This window comes from Notamacropus eugenii, chromosome 1 (genome assembly GCF_028372415.1).
Source record: "Notamacropus eugenii isolate mMacEug1 chromosome 1, mMacEug1.pri_v2, whole genome shotgun sequence".
Lineage (NCBI taxonomy): Eukaryota > Metazoa > Chordata > Mammalia > Diprotodontia > Macropodidae > Notamacropus > Notamacropus eugenii.
The window spans coordinates 663,891,892-663,908,964 of NC_092872.1; the positions used below are offsets into that span (position 1 = coordinate 663,891,892).

At 38.3% G+C, this 17,073-nt stretch overlaps 1 protein-coding gene across 7 annotated transcripts in view; it reads left to right on the forward strand.

Moving 5' to 3' along the window:
- SRBD1 (S1 RNA binding domain 1) overlaps nucleotides 1–17,073 on the forward strand; it is a 348,418-nt gene that overhangs the window by 306,321 nt on the left and 25,024 nt on the right. For 4 of the 7 annotated variants that reach the window (XM_072635709.1, XM_072635712.1, XM_072635708.1 and 1 more), the window contains 3 exons: nucleotides 2,030–2,136; nucleotides 3,559–3,735; nucleotides 5,708–5,896. In XM_072635709.1, coding sequence (XP_072491810.1) covers nucleotides 2,030–2,136; nucleotides 3,559–3,735; nucleotides 5,708–5,896 — 473 coding nt within the window. The remainder of the gene's footprint in view (nucleotides 1–2,029; nucleotides 2,137–3,558; nucleotides 3,736–5,707; nucleotides 5,897–17,073) is intronic. The other 3 variants (XM_072635714.1, XM_072635710.1, XM_072635713.1) reach the window with 1 other exon arrangement.

Sequence of the window (17,073 nt, forward strand, 5' to 3'; positions counted from 1 at the left end):
ATCTCTTTCATGTGGTGTTCTGCGGATTCCTTGAATATTTATTTTGCCTTCTGGTTCTAGAGTCTCAGGGCAGTTTTCCTTGATAATTTCATGGAAGATGATGTCTAGGCTCTTCTTTTGATCATGGTTTTCAGGTAGTCCCAGAATTTTTACATTGTCTCTCCTGATTCTATTTTCCAGGTCAGTTGTTTTTCCAATAAGATATTTCACATTATCTTCCATTTTTCGAATCTGCGCGGTATGTTCTGAGATATCTGTCTTTCTCGAAAAGTCCTTAGCGTCCATCCGTACCATTCCAGTTTTGAAAGATCTATTTTCTTCAGTGAGCTTTTGAATCTCCTTTTCCATTTGGTTAATTCTGCTTTTGAAAGCATTCTTCTCCTCATTGGCCCCTTGCACCTCCCTTGCCAGCTGAGTTAGGCTAGTTCTCAAGGTGCCAATTTCTTCAAGATTTTTTTGGTTCTCCTTTAGCAGGGAGCTGATCTGCTTTTCATGCTTCTCCCTCATCCCTCTCATTTCCCTTCTCAGTCTTTCCTCCACCTCTCTAACTTGATTTTCAAAATTCCTCTTGAGCTCTTCCATGGCCTGAGCCCATTGGGTGGGCTGGGACACAGAATCCTTGATTTCTGTGTCTTTGCCTGATGGCAAGCATTGTTCCTCCCCATCAGAAAGGAAGGGAGGAGGTGTCTTTTCTCCGAGAAAGTACCCTTCAATAGTTTTATTTCTTTTCCCTTTTCTTGGCATTCTTCCCAACCAGTGACCTGACCTCTGAATGTTCTCCTCACATTCACCTCGCCTCCTGGTCCTCCCAGCCAGCGTTTGGGGACTGAGATTCAAATGCTGCTTCCTGCCTTAGGATTTTTGGCGGGGGCAGGGCTGCTATTCAGTGTGAGAATTAAGTTCAGATGGTCAGGGGCAGGGCCGCCTCTCTGGCTCAGTTCCCTCTGGGGGTTTATGCACAGACCTTCCACAATGGATCCAGGTTCCCGCCCGTTTGCGGAGCCCCTGTCTGTAGCCGCCTCTCAGCTTCTATCTCCTGGGGGGGCTCGAGCCATGGGGGCACCCCACTCCCCTCTCGACCCGCCAAAGAGACTCTCTCACCTACCCCCATCAGTCACCTGTTGGTGGGGGGGCTTGTGCCGCCACTGGAGATCCCGTCTCTGGAGCTTTCTCAGATCTGTGCCTCTCAGAGCCGCGGCCGCCGCAGGTCCGGGCTGGTCTCCGCGTCTGCAGCGCGACGGACCTTTTGCGAGAGGTTTGCAGGTCCCTCTGTGGGTGGGGGGGGTCCCACGTGGCCGCTGGAGATCCCGTCCCTGTAGCCCTCTCAGATCTTTTCCTTACGGTGTCGTGGCCACGGCAGGGCTGCCCTCTGCTCCCCGTCCCGGCGCCCAGTCCACGGCGCGAAGGACCCCCTGCGAGAGGTTTGCAGGTCTCTCCGGAACAGAAATCTCCCTCGCTCCAATATTCCGTGGTCTCTGTGTGCAGAATTCGCCCTGGGTTGGTCCCCTCTAGCCGTTCTGTAGTTTGTGTGTTCGGACCTATGTGTATGTGCATCTTTCTACTTCGCCATCTTCTAGCAGTTTGACTTAAAGGGAAAATAGATAAGATCCTGTCTTAAGGGGATGTTAAGTTAGTGATTTGTTTTGTTTATTTTTAAAGGAAGGTGAGAGACCTTGGCATATTTGTATGCATCAGGGAGGAAGCCTCTCGATAGGGAAAGGAAAGTTAGAGAGAACATGTTATAAAATTTCAGAATAGACAAAATCACTATGGACTGGAATAATCAAGCAAAGAAAATGTAATCATATTGGAGAGAAAGGCTCCAAATTCTGAGAATTCAGTCAAGTACTAGAAGTAAGATTTTTCTCTTACTTCATACATTGTCATCAAGAATGGAAGGAAATGGAGAGAATTGCCATTATGGTACTATAGATTCCTCAGGTCTTCAAGGGTAGCAGAGACAAAGTGATAGACTATTTCAGTAACTACATCTTAATTTTTCATTATTCTTTGAATTTTGTCTTTTCAGCATGATGTGTCCCAGATTTTACTGAAAGCTACTCTGGATAGTGTGGTGGAAGAGTGTGTCAGCTTTGTGGGAGTGGATATCAACATCTGTTCAGAAATTCTATTAAGGTGAGATGGGAATTTCCTGGCTATAGATCAGAGAATTGTGGGTTTTGTTTTCCTCCAGCCTCAAACACAGTGAACAAGAGGGCATGTGTGGGTTTACTTACCAGGTCCAGGAAATCAAGAAGCACACATATCACTTCTGTAAGGTACTGACAGCTGTTTGGAAGGGGAAAGGTTTCAGAAGAGAAGACTTAGTCAAAACTGTAGTAACATTTCACATTATCACTTTCAGTATGTAAAAATCCAAAACAAAGAACAGATGTTAGTTATTCAATCTATTAGTGTCACTGACTAGAAGTTAAATTAATGTGCACAGGTTAACTATAGATAAGAGGTTTCCCCGCCATATGTTAATGGACTACTTACATGCAAGCTCGCACTAGTACTAACCAAAAAATAAATTTTATAGTCCTTCCAAGTTTCAGTCTATGCCTCTTTCCTCCCTGTCTTTAATTTTTGTCTGTTCCAATTTCCTTTTGAAATTTTTTTTTAGAATGTTCCCAGCTCTTTTTCTGTCTTGTTCCTTAACTCAAGATCTTTCCTTTTCTCTTTTCCTCTTGTCTGTTTCTTTCTCTCATGTGCGGGGTCTGATTAAAAGTGTCCATAATGTAGCGTCATGTTTTATTATCAGAATGCATGTTTGTTCCTCTCCCTTCTTCTTCCCAAACAAGCTCTTTCCTGCTCCTCCACACATTAAGAGAAAACAAAAACAAAAAAAAATCTATTCTTTGAACTTATTTCCATAGCATGAAGTCCCCTAGATCTGGGCCATTTTGTATAATAAATAATATTGTAGGGAATGATTCCTATGTTGAAGGTATTGCTTTTCTGCTATACCTTTGAGCACTCTATGACCCCATAAAGTTAAACTTATATGAAGTTAATTAGATGTTGCTTTGTTGAAATCAGGCAAGACATCTTGTGTTCTACTAGGAGATATATACTATTATGTGACATTCATAATCAGCTGTCTTTCTGTATTTCATGAATTTTTTATACTAATGAGAACAGGCTGGTAGAAAAAAATAGATCCCAGAACTTATGTCTGTATTGCTTTCTGTTCATCTCATCCCATAAGTTAAATGAAAATGGGTGAAAATCATCACTTGAGCGGGTGAGCCAAGGAAGATGAATTATCTGGAAAGAGTGAAAGGACACAGACTTTCTCTGTTTTATTGTTAGTCAGTTTGCTAGCATTTCTTAGCACTGTTGCTACCTTACATTCCCTTCTCTTTCCTGCTAACCTCTTCTTTAATTCAACTTGCGTTTTGACTGTCTATGAAACAAGACTTATAAATTAAAGCCTTGCTTTTGTTCTTATGAAAAGCACCGGTCTTTTTAGGTGATAGCCCTTTGTGGAGTTTTGTTTGTTTCTTTAACAAGCATACCGTCACTGCAGTAGACTTCATTTGTTTTCCTCTTCAGGCACATTGCAGGGCTGAATGCCGGCCGGGCCAAAAATATCATTGAATGGCGAGAGAAAAACGGGCCTTTCATTAATAGGGAGCAACTGAAGAATGTGAAGGGACTGGGTCCCAAATCTTTCCAGCAATGTGCGGGTTTTATCAGATTCAATCAAGATTACATCAGAACGTTCTGCAGGTGATTCTTCTAGTCTGATTTGTTGTCTCTAAGAACTGAAAATGTTAGAAAATACATTCAGATTTCTGGTTAACTTCAACCCTAGTGTCGCTGTGAAGAAAGTTGGGGTTGTACAAAGTAGTGAGGTTTCAGAATCCTCAGGAAAAAGCACATTTTGTCAGTACTGCTCTGTGAAACCTAGGGCTGCTCATCCTATATCTCTTTTAAAATTATGTTGTCACCTTCTTGGGGAGCCAGACATGAAATGTAAAAAGTCAGAAATTATTAAAAAGATTTGCAAAATCTGTTTTTGAACTGAAAAGGATCCTTAAAATGTTGTCCTGAATAACTCTAGTTTCTTGTGACTGGTTTCCTAAGATTTTGATTTTAGGGGACATTTCTTACTCTGAACCAAGATTTAGGACTTTATACTTTTTTCTTTGTAGAATGATGCAAGGCTTCCAAGTGGGCACAGTCATGCCAGTAAATTTGTAGTTATTTTAAATTTCAGTACTGTGTTGTCCTGCAGTACTCTTTGGAATCCATTTCTTTTTAAGGATCTGGTGTTTTTTAAATGCTGAAATTAGTTTAATTAATTTATTAAGCTGTGTCCCATGAAATATCCCTTAAGGTTGAGGCTAGGTCGTTTACTGAAGAACCACTGAAAAACAAGGATTTTAAATGTTATCATTTTCCTTCAAAATGAAAGTTTAACCATTTTGAACTTTGTTTTTGCTATTTAGCTTATTTTTTCCCATTGACTCAAACTCATAACCAACATCACAGCAGCAGATTTTATAGAATGAAAAGAATTGCCTGTATCATAATTATTTTTGAAGCTAGTGAACTGAATTTAATATTTTCATTGATTTGGAAACACATTGTGATCTATCAACAGTGATTTTTAATGTCCTTTTGTTAAAACAGAGGAGGAAAGGGAGGTGCAGGAGCAGCTTTGCCTTAAGATTCACACTGGTAGACAATGTCCTTCACAGATACTATGTTTAGATACTATGTTTACTTTTGAAATGAAATTACAAGACCCAGACAAAATAAATTGTACTTTGCCATTCTACTTTCCAAAAAACTACATCAGTAAACAGTTCATATGCAATATTGTAGTTGACCTGCCTGAGCATTTTTACACAAGTAACAGTTTTTATCTATATTAGCTAATCAATGTTTTGCCAGAGGATTCTGCAGTTTCGCAGTCCAGCCTCCAAAAGGGTAAAACACTGTAATGCAAGGATTTGGTTGGGGATGATATTTTGGCCACTGTAAAACCAATCAGAAGTTTAATGGCTACAATAAAAGAGAAAAAATGAGACAATTTCAGAAAAGAGCTATTTGCATCCTCAAAATCATGTGGAAACAGGAGGAAAAAGTTATTGCCAGGAAGCCAACATCAGCTTACGAGATGCCACTTACTTCCCTTAAACCTTTAACTCACTGGGTCACAGAGTATCTTCATGGGAAGAACTTGCTTTCTCCATCAGGCTGAGCCAGGCAGACTGCTCTCAATTTCTAATTCTGCTTACCATGTTACTGGTCACAGACTGTATGCTTAATATTTGTTGAATGCATGAGTTTATGGATGAATGAATAAAAGTTATATTAGTCCTTCTTTCTTACAATCTAATGTTAGTGTATGTTTCATTCATGTGTGTGCATGCATACATACACAGACTTTTGGTTTAGATACACATATGTTTATATAATCACACACACATAAATATATGTGTATGTATATGCATACATATAAAAATATATACACTTTGGTTTTAAGTCAGTGATAATAAGTGGCCAAAATTAGATTGTATTTATCTGTGGAAAAGATGTTGTAATAACCAGAACTCACTCTTTTCCTCCCTCCCTTCTTTCCTTTCTCCCTCCCTCTGTTTTCTTTTTTCCTCTTCCTCTGTTGTCCTACCTTTCTATCTGCCCTCCTGCTTGTTGGCCTACTTTTCATCATTTCCCCTTTTCTTTGTGATAGCAGTCTGCAAAATGAATCTTCATCAGGGGATCAAGTCCTGAGCAATTCTGTAACAACTCCAATAGATGTCCAGTTTGCAGATGAGAAACAAGGCAAGAAAAAGAGCAAAACAGCCCCAAAAGCCACACTGAAACCAAATCCTTTAGACCAAACGTGTATCCATCCAGAATCATATGACATAGCTATGAGGTAAGACTGAAACCCATGTGAGAATTCTCTCAACTGTGTACCAGGTGAAATGCCATACATCAAGTCATTTTTGTTTGGGCATAATGGGGCACTTTATTAATTCAACTTTGGAGACCAAAATATGATCACATTTAACTTGATTACTTTTTTGGAATTTTCTGAATGCCGCCTTACAGGGCCCATTGTTTTTTCTCAGTGAAGAAAGAAGTCAGTGCTTCTGACTCAGCTTCATATTAAATAAAGCTTTGTTAATAGATCAGAATATTTCATTGAAATTGTATCGCTCACCCTTCCTTATGTTTTGAAAATTAATTAGTGGCAACTGATTAAGATCTGCCTAACGACAACTGAATGCCTGCAACAGCTAGTCAGTTGCCAAGTATTTATTAAGCATCTTCTGTGGGGTAGGCATTGAGCTATGTTCTGGGGACACAAAGGAAGACAAAAAAACCCAAAAAACAAATAGTCCCTGCTCTTAACCAGTATACCATCTAATAAGAGAGACAACATGCTAACAACTATGTATAAGCAAGATATATACAGGATAAATTGAGGGTAGTGTTAGAGAGAAAGCACTGGGATTAAGGAGGACTGGCTTCTTGCAGAAAGTAGAACTTTAGCAGAAATGTGAAGGAAGCCAGGAGGTGGAGACCAGAGGGCAAGAGAGTTGCAGGCAAGGAGACACAGTGATGGAGTATTGTGTGTGAGAGACAGTAAGGAGGTCTGTGTCCCTGGATCACACAATACATGGACAACAGCTGCCCTTGATGTCACATGACCCAAATGAATGGCATCTATGAAAGAACTGGCATAGAAGATTATTAGGACACATTGAAATGAGGTAATATTGTGTTCATTTCTGGGTGCCACAGTTTAAGGAGAAGGTTGATAGGCTAGAGAACACCCAGAGGATAGCCAGCATGATGAAGGCCCCCAAAATCATGCCCTCTGAGGGTTGCTTGAAAGAGCCATGGATGTTACTCTGGAGGGGATCCTGGGATCAAGCTCTCCAGAGCTAGAAGAAATCTCTGAGACCCGTAGCTCAGGAGTTCTTAACCTTGGGTTTACCAACTGGTTTAATATTCAACAACAATTTTGATATAATTGATTTCTTTTGTAATCTTATATATTTTGTTTTATGCATTTAAAAACATTATGTCAAAAAGGGGTCAGTAAGTTTCACCAGACTTCCAGAGGGGTCCGTGACATGGCAAAGAATAAGCACTGATCTAGTACAACCCCTGCATTTGACTGCTGAGGAAACTGAGCCCCAGGAAGCTGAAATGACTTGCTCAAGGTGAAATGGAGAGAAAGTTAGAATTCATACTGTCTTCTCTGACTAAAGAGCCATTACTCTTTCCACTGAAACACAGTTAGCCTCAGAGGCAGAAGTTTGATAGAAGGATGCAGTTTGTAATATTTAGAGCTGTACAGAAATGGAATGGGCTTCATTGAGAGGCAGTGAGTTTCACCTTACTGTTCAACAACTGCTGATTGGCCACTGGCCACTGATCAGTAGAGAAAGTCCTTGTGCAAGTGCATCAGGTGCCCTCCAACTCTGAGACTTTGGGAAATGATGATTCAGGTTATAAAATCAAAAGCTTTTTTTTTTTTAAGGAAGTACTTTTTATCATGAAAAACAGTATATTTGGAAATATTTTAAGATTTTCACTGAACTATGTGTCTGACTTTAACTGTCTGAATTTAAAAATAATTACATTATTAAACTTTTACTTAAGGGGAAGAGAAAGGGAATAAGCATTTATATAGTGCCTACTATGTACCAGGTACTGTGGTAAGTGCTTTTACAAATGTTATCTCAGTATGGGAGGTGAAACCAAAAAGAGATAAAAGACAATCCCTGCCTTCAAGAAGCTCACAATCTAATAAGGGAGACAAAACAAACAACACCTACAATTAAGATATATACAAAAAAAAATAGGAAATAATTAAAAGAGCCTAGAACACAGGTGAGGAACCTGGGGCCTTGAGGCCACATGTGGCCCTCTAGGTCCTCAAGTGTGACCTTTTGACTGAATCCAAACTTCACTGAGCAAATCCCCTTAATAAAAGGATTTGTTCTATAAAACTTGGGTGCAAAAGATTGCACCCAAGGACCTAGAAGGCCCACCCTGGCCTAGAATTAAGAGAGTTTGGAAAAAACTTGGAATTTTAATTGGGACTTGAAGGAAGCCAGTAGGCAGAGGTGAGGAGGGAGAACACTCCAAGCATAGAAGATAGCCAGAAAAAATTCCCAGAGCTGAGGGATGGAGTGTTTTTATTCATGGACTAGCTAGGAGGCCAGTTGTTGCTGGATGTGGTGGGGGGAGTAAAGTGTAAAAAACCTGGAAAGGTGGGGGTAGGAGGGTAGCTTATGAAGGGCTTTGAATGCCAAACTGAGGGTTTTGTATTTGATCCTGGAAGCTATAGGGAACCATGGAGTTGGAGAAGAAGGGCAACATCATTTGGCCTGAGCTTTTTGCTGAGAATCGATTGGAGTAGGAAGAGCCTAGAGGCAAGCCAGTCCACTGGCAGGCTATTGCAGTAGTCTAAGCATGAATTGAAGAGAGCCTGCTCCAGGGTGGTGGCAGTATCAGAGCAACAATGGGCGTATTTGAGAGATGAATGTCAGAGGTGACATGGACAGACTTTAAACAGATTGGAAATGGGGAGTGAGCAATAATGCAGAGTCAAGGAAGACTCCTGTGTGTGAACCTGAGGGACTGAGCGATTGGTGTGGCCTTCTATAGTAATGAGGAAGCTTGGAGTGTGGGAGAGTTTAGGGAGAAAGATAATGAGTTCGGTCTACCCAGTTCTAGGCATCAGAAAGGCAGTTAGAGATTTGAGAATGGAGGCCAGCAGAGGGCTTAGGGCAAGATAAATAGATTCAAGAATTGTCAACAGAAAGATGATAGTTGGATCCATGAGAGGTGATGAGATCACCAAATGAAGTTGTAGAGGGAGAAGGGAAGAGAACCCTGTTATGACAGGACCCTGTTATGCAGCAGGTCATATGGTGTGAGAACGGTGTCCAGAAAACTTAGAGAGAAGAGGGTGATCCACAGTGTCAAAGGCTGAAGAGAGGTTGAGGAGCTAGGTGGCACAGTGAATAGAATGCCGTGCCTGGATTCAGGAAGGCCTGAGATACTTAATAGCTGTGTGACCTTGGGCAAGTCACTTAACCTTGTTTACCTCAGTTTCCTCATCTGTAAAATGATCTGGAGAAGGAAATGGCAAATCATTCCAGTACCTTTACCAAGAAAACCCCAAATGAGGTCAAGAAAAGTCAGACATGACTCAACAACAGCAACAATGGCAGTGTACTCTCAGGAGAAACATCAGTCATTAGGTCTCTAGCAAATAAGTATATCTGGTGTTTCCTTGCACATAGGTTTAGTAAGTGTTCAGTGGGTTAATTTATTGATTTTTATTTCACTTATTCCAAAAATATTTACTTACTGACTCTGTACCTGCTGCCAGTTACTTAACAACCAATCACCAAACATTTATTGAGACTCTACTAAGTGTCAGATATTATGCTTGACACTGCATCGTGTGATTCAAAAAGATGAACCCTATTTTTTGAAAGCTTATAATGTAACATGGGAGATAAGAGTAACTAATGCCTTAGTATATGTAATAAATACTATGAGATAAGTGAAAACAAAGTAAATGAATGAATAAATGTATGAGCACTTACTATTTGCCAAGCATTATGCTAAGTGCTGAGGCTATGAAGAGAAAAATTGAGATAGATTTTTTCAAGAAGTTCATACTTATTGAGGGACAATACATAAAAATTCATCTGTGGGGCAGGTGGAAAGGCCTAGAATACCTAGGGGTACAGTTGTGCGTCACATGACAGGATCCTTAAGCGTCATTGGTAGATCAAATGACAGTGCCAGGGGATTGCTGGGCATATAGAGTGACTGCAGATTGCAGTGCCTAGAGGGCTGTAGAAGAAAATAATAAAGCAACTGTTAGGGCCTGGTGATTCTTCATCTTATCAGAAGGAATGGAATTGATGATTCCCATCTCATGTAAGACCTGTGATTGTTTAATCAGCAGGGGTTAGTGAGGAAGGCAATATTTGAAGGGCATCCCTTGTGACTACAAGTCTTCTCACCACCCAGCCATCCCAGGTGGAGACATGCTATGGAATTCAAAGGAGAAAGAGCACTTCTTCCTAAGGGAACCTGGAAAGGCTTCATGAAGGAAATAGTATTTGAGTTGGACTTTGCAGTACAAGTAGGATTTGTGCAGGTGAAAAAAAAGATCAGGTCAAGAAGAAAGCAGGGGAGAGAATTATATCTGAGGAAATGGAATGAGCAAAGATGACTGGGCAGGAAAGTGTAGGATCTGTTCAGGTAGTCAGAACCAGTTTAAATGGAGGATAGAATATGGTAGTGTGAGAGCTAGAGATTAAGCTAGAAAAATACTTTGGAACCAGATTTTAACAGAATTTTTCTCTGTATCCATATTTACTTATCTGTGAGCATACTATATCCCCTCCTGCTTCTTGAAGGCAGGGAATATCTCCTTTTTGTAACTGTAATTTGTTATGTCTCCATTTTCCCCACTATTAAGTTTAAGTGTAAGTTCCCTGAGAGCAGGGCCTATATATTTGCTTTGTATTTGCACTTGACATATAGTAAATGTTTAATAAATGCTTTTTCATTCATTCAGCGTATCCTCAGCTTCTACCACAGGGCCTTGTACATAATAAGTGATTAATAAATGTTTGTTAATTGATTTATATCTCAAAGCAGAGATTCAGTACTTTGGAGAACTGTTCCACATAGGTCCCCAGAATAATTATTGTATGTATACTTCTTAAGGGAAAGACTCAAGCAATTGAGAAATCCCACTTTAGATATTGTTGTCTATCCTTTTGAAAAAATATTGCCCCCTGCCACAAGTTGAGTAACAATGATTATGTGATCTCTGAGGAAAAAGTATGCACAGTTCATTTTAATGAATTCTAAATAATATTTTACCAGGTGGTTAGGCTCCCTGAACATTTCCCTCAAGATTTTGCACTCATTGTGTGTTTTTTCAGTGACTACTATTTGGCTCAATGCAGCATTGAACTTGGAGTCAGGAAGACATGAGTTCAAATTTATCCTCAGATACTTAATATCCGTGTGGCCCTGGGCAAGTCACTTACCATCTACCTATCTCAGTTTCCTCATCTGAAAAATGAGAATAATGATAATAGCACCTACATGTGGATAAAATGAGATGTTTGTAAAAATCGTTTTGCAAATCTTCAAGCTATATATAGATAGATATACATATATATGCACATACATATATGTTTGTGTGTGTGCATTTATGCATTTATGTATTCTGACCTTATTTTGAGAAAATTCAATGAGCATGTGACAGTAAATCAAGAGACATACCTTAATGGGTACCTTCTTAGCCGGTCTCCTTCTTTCTGGCACTTTCTCATTCCTAGGAATAGAACAAGAATTAAAACTTAAGGGATTCTTGGGAATTGTATCTTCTTGTGAAAGGTATCTGTTTCTGCAGTGGAACATAGTAGCCTTTTTGTTACTTGTTTGGAATAAAAAATAGTGATATGGTGTCTGAAAGAAATGACAAGAACAAAATATGAAACTAGAGTCCATACTTTGAGAAGTCATTTACAAGAGCATGGTTTGAAGGGCGCAGCTGCCACAAGTGTATATTTTGCTCTCATTTACTATTTTGGTGTCTTTTATATGAACTACACAGTGAGCCCACTTATCCATAGCCAGAGAATAAGTGGTCCAGGAAAAATTTTCATGCAAGGAATTATGGAAAGATATTAGCATCTTAAGACCTAGAGGAACAAAGGTCAAAACCCAATACTTACTACAGAAGATAGAGCCTAGGCTTAGCTACTATATCTAGAACTAAGTAGGACCTTCCCCATAGAATCCAGGAGTACAGAAAGGAGCAAAATCTGACCTAAGCACCAAGCTGCAGCCCAGAAACTAGTATTGGAAATAAATTCAGTGGAAGAAAATACAAAATTCAGTGAAGAAATACTATTGTGGGTGTATGTATGTATGTGTATATGTGTGATAAAAGAGAGTAACTCCAAAACAAGTCCAAGTAGAGCCTCATAGAAAAAGATGTTTTGACCAACAACAACAACAAAATTACCGGAGTACCTCTTAAAAAATTGACATGAGATACAAAATACATTGGTAAAGGAATTAACTTCTAGGAAGCAAAATGGCAAGGGAAATTAATAGTTTAGATGCTGGTAAACCTTATCCACAATTCCCTGAAAATTAGAATGAACCAAATAAAAAGCATAGACTCTGAAACAACAATAGATATTAAAGCACAATCAAAAGACTGAAAAACTAGAAGAAAATGTAAGTTTTATACTACCAAAAACAATTGACTTAGAAAACAAGTTAAAGGAATAATTTATGAATAATCTTATTTGAAAAGCATTATTCTTTATAAAAACCTGAATATCATATTTCATGACATCATAAACAATAATTTATTAGACATAAGACAAAGGGCAAATAGAAAATGTCTACCAGTAATTTCTTTACAGAAACCACAAAATGAAAACTCTCAGGAATGTTGTAGGCAAAATTCAGAGTTTAGTTCAAAGAAAAAGTACTGCAAGCAGAAAGAAAGAAAGTTCATGTACTAACAAACCACAGTAGGATCACATAATATTTGTGTAGCTGTCATTCTAAAGGACAGGAGAGTTTGGAATATAATATTCCAGTAGGTAAAATATAAAGACTTAAAATCAATAATTGGTCTCACAAAACTCAGTATAATTTGATAGAGATGGGAGCAAATGTACCTTTAATGAAATAGAAAACTTCCAAGCACTCCTGATAAAGAGACCAGAGCTTAGTAGAAACTTTGAAATGTAAATGCCAGAATCAAGAGAACCATAAAAAAATAATTTGATCATTTGAAAAGGACTATGTGATGATTAACTATATGCATTTTAATATAGGGAAAGAAAATAGAAGTGTTCTCTTAGAATCAAAAGGTCTCTATGAATCATAGAGAAAGTAAAACGAGATAGCCAGAGGATTTGGGGACGGTTCTGTTTTGATAGTCTTAGAAGAAGGAAATGAGAAAGAAGGTAAATTATGAGGGAAGGAAGTAGGAGGAAGGGAAGGTTATCTTTCGTAATAGGGTGCATGAGATGAAGAATATATAAACACAGAACAATTGAGGGGAGGGGAACAGTCATTAACCTCATCAATCTCACTTTCATTTGAACCAGACAAAGAAAGATTAAATATATAAACTCAAAACTTAGGTGTTTAGTGTGGAATTGCAATAAAATCTATGGGGAAATGGGCTGGGACTAGGTGAGGTAGGAGGGGATTTAAGAAAGAGATAGGAAGAGTCATAAGCGAACCAAATTCCAAGGTGGCATATGATGAAGGGACTAAAAGGAAAAAAAAAGAGCTTAAAAACCTGTGATTGGGATCAAGGCAAGGGGAAAGGAAGAAGGCTAGCAGAGCAGAAACAGATCTTATTAATTTTAGATCACTAGTGTTAAGCAAATTCCTTCTCTAGTGTCATTTTCTTTGTAAAGAGAGATTGGAGAGAGAGAAGGCAAAAGAGGAAAAAGTGCAACAGGATAGAATGGAGGGAGATACCCAATTAACGGTCATAACAATGAACACACATGAACTGAGCTCACCCATAAAATGGGGCATGAATTAAAAAGCAGAATAAAACAATACATTATTACAAGAAACATATTTGAAACATAAAAATTCACACAAAGCTGAATTTCATGCGAAAAAATAAAGATAAACGTGATAAAAAGATAAGCAAGAAGACTACATTTTGCTTAAAAGCAACAAAAGTAATGAATAGTATCAGTAATATATATGCCCAGAATGACATAGTATCCAAATACTCAGAGTAAAAGTTAAATCGTGTCAAGAAATACATGGTAAAACTATAATATTCACTGTTCTGTCCCATTCTCCAATTGAGAAAGAAAGAATAAACAAATTCTTTATTACAAATAAAAATACAAATCAAGCAGAGCACATTTCCACATTGACCATATCCAAAATGAATATCTCAGTCTGCACTCTGATTTCTTCATCACTGTGTCAGGAAGTAGGCCCCTTGTTTCAGCATTAGCCCTCAGGAATCATGGTCAGTTGTTATTTTGATCAGAGTTCCTGAGTCTTTCAGTGTTGTTTGTATGTATGGTATATTATTGGAGATTTTTCTGTTTTTGTTCACTTCTCTCTGCATCAGTTCATACAGGTCTTCCTAGGTTTCTCTGAAATCATACCCTTCATCTTTTCTTACAGCAAAATAGTAATCATCACGTTCATATGCCAAAATTAATTTAGCCATTCCTCAGTTTTCAATTCTTTGCTACCTCAAAAAGGTATATGTATGCATGCATACATATACATATCCTTTGTTAAGGTTTATTTTGCTTAAGACTAGTTCCTGTCTTAATTAGCTCTCCTTATTTCTCCTCCTCCTTTCTCCCTTCTCCTCCTATTTCTCTGTTGAATAAAATGCATTTCTTTTCCCAACTCTTTGCACGTATATTCTTCCCTCTTTTAACCACTTTTGATGAGAGTGAAATTCAGGTGTTACCTGCTCTAACTACCGCTTCCTCCTTATTTGTATAGAGTTCAACTGGATATTTTACTCTTGAATGTAAGCCTATATCCTTTCCCTTCCAAGGTATTATAAGCTTTCTTCTCTTTTATTGTGGGGGCTGCTAATTCATATGTGATCCTATGTCTCCTTGATAACTTGAATTCTTTCTTTAGGTCTGTTTGCAGTAATTTTTATTTCACATGGAAGCTCTAGATTTTGGTTATAATGTTCCTGAGATTTTTCATTTTGAGGATTCTTTAAGGTGATGTCCAATGGATTCTTTTTTTACTTTGCCTTCTGGTTCTAAGAGATCTGGTCAGTTTTCTTTTATAATTTTTTGAAATGTGATTTCTAGGCTCTTTTTCAGTCATGGCTTTCAGGGAATCCTATAATTCTTAAATTTTTCTTCTTGATCTATTTTCCAGGTCAGTTATTTTTTCTATGAGATGCTTTATATTTTCTTCTATTTTTTTTCCAGTTTTTTGAGTTTAACATTTCTTCTTGTTTCATGGAGTCATTGGCTTCTATTTGGTCCTTCTGATTTTTAGAGAATTTGTTGCTTGAGTGAGGTTTTGTACTGTTCCAAGCTATTAATTAATCCTTCCCTAACTCATTTCTTTTCTAACTTTTTTTTCTCTAAGCTCTCATTTCATTTACAAAAACTTTGAAAATTCTTTAACTTTTGCTTCATCTCTTCTAGGAGATTCCACTTCCAATTGAATTTGGGCCAACTTCTTTTTTTCTTATCTAGAGTCATTTCTTTTTTCTGGGTTTATGTTTTCAGTATTAGTTTTGTATGGTGGGATTTTTTGTTTGTTTTTTTGTTTGTTCTTCCAGCCTACTTCCTGATTTTGTGTATGCTTCCAGTTGTTATGTCTGGGCGGTTCTGTTGTTAACTTTCTTGTGGTATTAAGTGTTGTTATGTTATTCTTGATTTCAGGGACAGCTCAAACTGAGTTCCTGCAGGGCTTTCAGTGCTCCAGTCCTTGTCAGACTTTTATTGCTGCTTCCCCGTTATGAGCTCCCCAAGTTCCTGATCTTGGCGTGAATCTGAGCAATTGGCCTGTGGACTTACCCCATCTGGAGTTTCAGACTACTTCTGGACTCAGTTACTGTCAGTCATTTGGAAAGTTTTGCTAGTCCACAGTGACAGAACTGTAGGTTTCCCCTTGTTTCTTGCATTCTTGCCCTCGTTATTCTTCTGTAAGCTTTGTTCTTGGCTAGAAGCTGGAACTGAGACCCACCTCAGAGTGGGTCAGAGCCACACAGTTGCTGCTTGCTTCTGAACTTGCTCTTTATGCAGCCTAGAGCAAACACCTCTCCTTAGCCTCCTCACCCATAGGTGCAGGTTCCCTTCTTTGCTCATTCTGATTCTGTGACCTAGAAATGTTTGGTCAGGAACAGAGCTGCCGGTTGACACCTGTTTCTGTATGCCACATGCCTCTATTCTGGACCTGTGGCATCTTCTTGCTCTGCTGCATAGCTTCACCCTATGCTAGAATGCTGGTGCTGCTACATACTCCTCAGCGTAGACTCAGTTCTCAGTATTTTTAGGTCTCTTTGGCTGTCTCCTTCTACCATCTTGGGCTACAAAAATACCTCACTGGGATTGTTTCTTGAATTTCCTAAAAAGGATTAGGTCTGGTGTGTTTTCTAGATCTGCTGAGGGCAGGGGTTTATGGCTGTAATTTGTGCATTTTTCTCTCCAACTTGGCCATCTTGGTTTTATTAGCTAGCTTTTTTGTTCTCTGATAATTCATTTATGCTTTGTTTAATTACTTTTTCCAATTTTTCATTATTAAATATTCTATATCTCATTCTGTTATTCTAGCTATTTTGCATTTTTGCAAATACTCATCCAGTTCATTTAAGTTACTATACATATGGGAAAAGATGGGCTACTAGATTTTATGAATCAAATATGATATTAATCTTGAAACCCACTTAAAAATTATAAACCAGTCCCCCTAATCATATTAGGTCCTAAAATTTCAGATACATATTAACTTAGAAAAATATAATATCTTTTAAAAATTATTAATCACAATTACTCAGAATAAAGAAGAATAGAGGCAGAAAAAACCTTTTCTGAACTCCAGTATTCATGGATGATAAAAACACTAAAAAGAATATAGAGAGGTTTTTTTCAGCATAATCATAAGTATATATTGTCGTTCAGTCTTTTTGGTTGAGTCTAACTCTTTAGGACCCCATTGGGGGTTTTCTTGGCAAAGATGGTTTAGGAATGGTTTGCCATTTCCTTTTCCATTTCATGAAACTGAAAGAAACAGGGTAAGTAACTTGCCCATGGTGACATAGCTAATGTCTGAGGCCAGATTTGAACTCAGGAAGATGAGTTTTCCTGACTCCGGACCTGGTACCCTAAAAGATATATAAGATAAACTAAAGACTTTCTTAATATGCAAGAGAGAAGCAGCATTAAGAATGCCTGTTTTCTTTGCTTTTATTTGACACAGTATTGGGAATTTGGGCAATTACAATAATAAAGGAGAAAAGAGAGCAGAAGGATTAAGGCAAAGTGGCAAGTTTGGATTTAG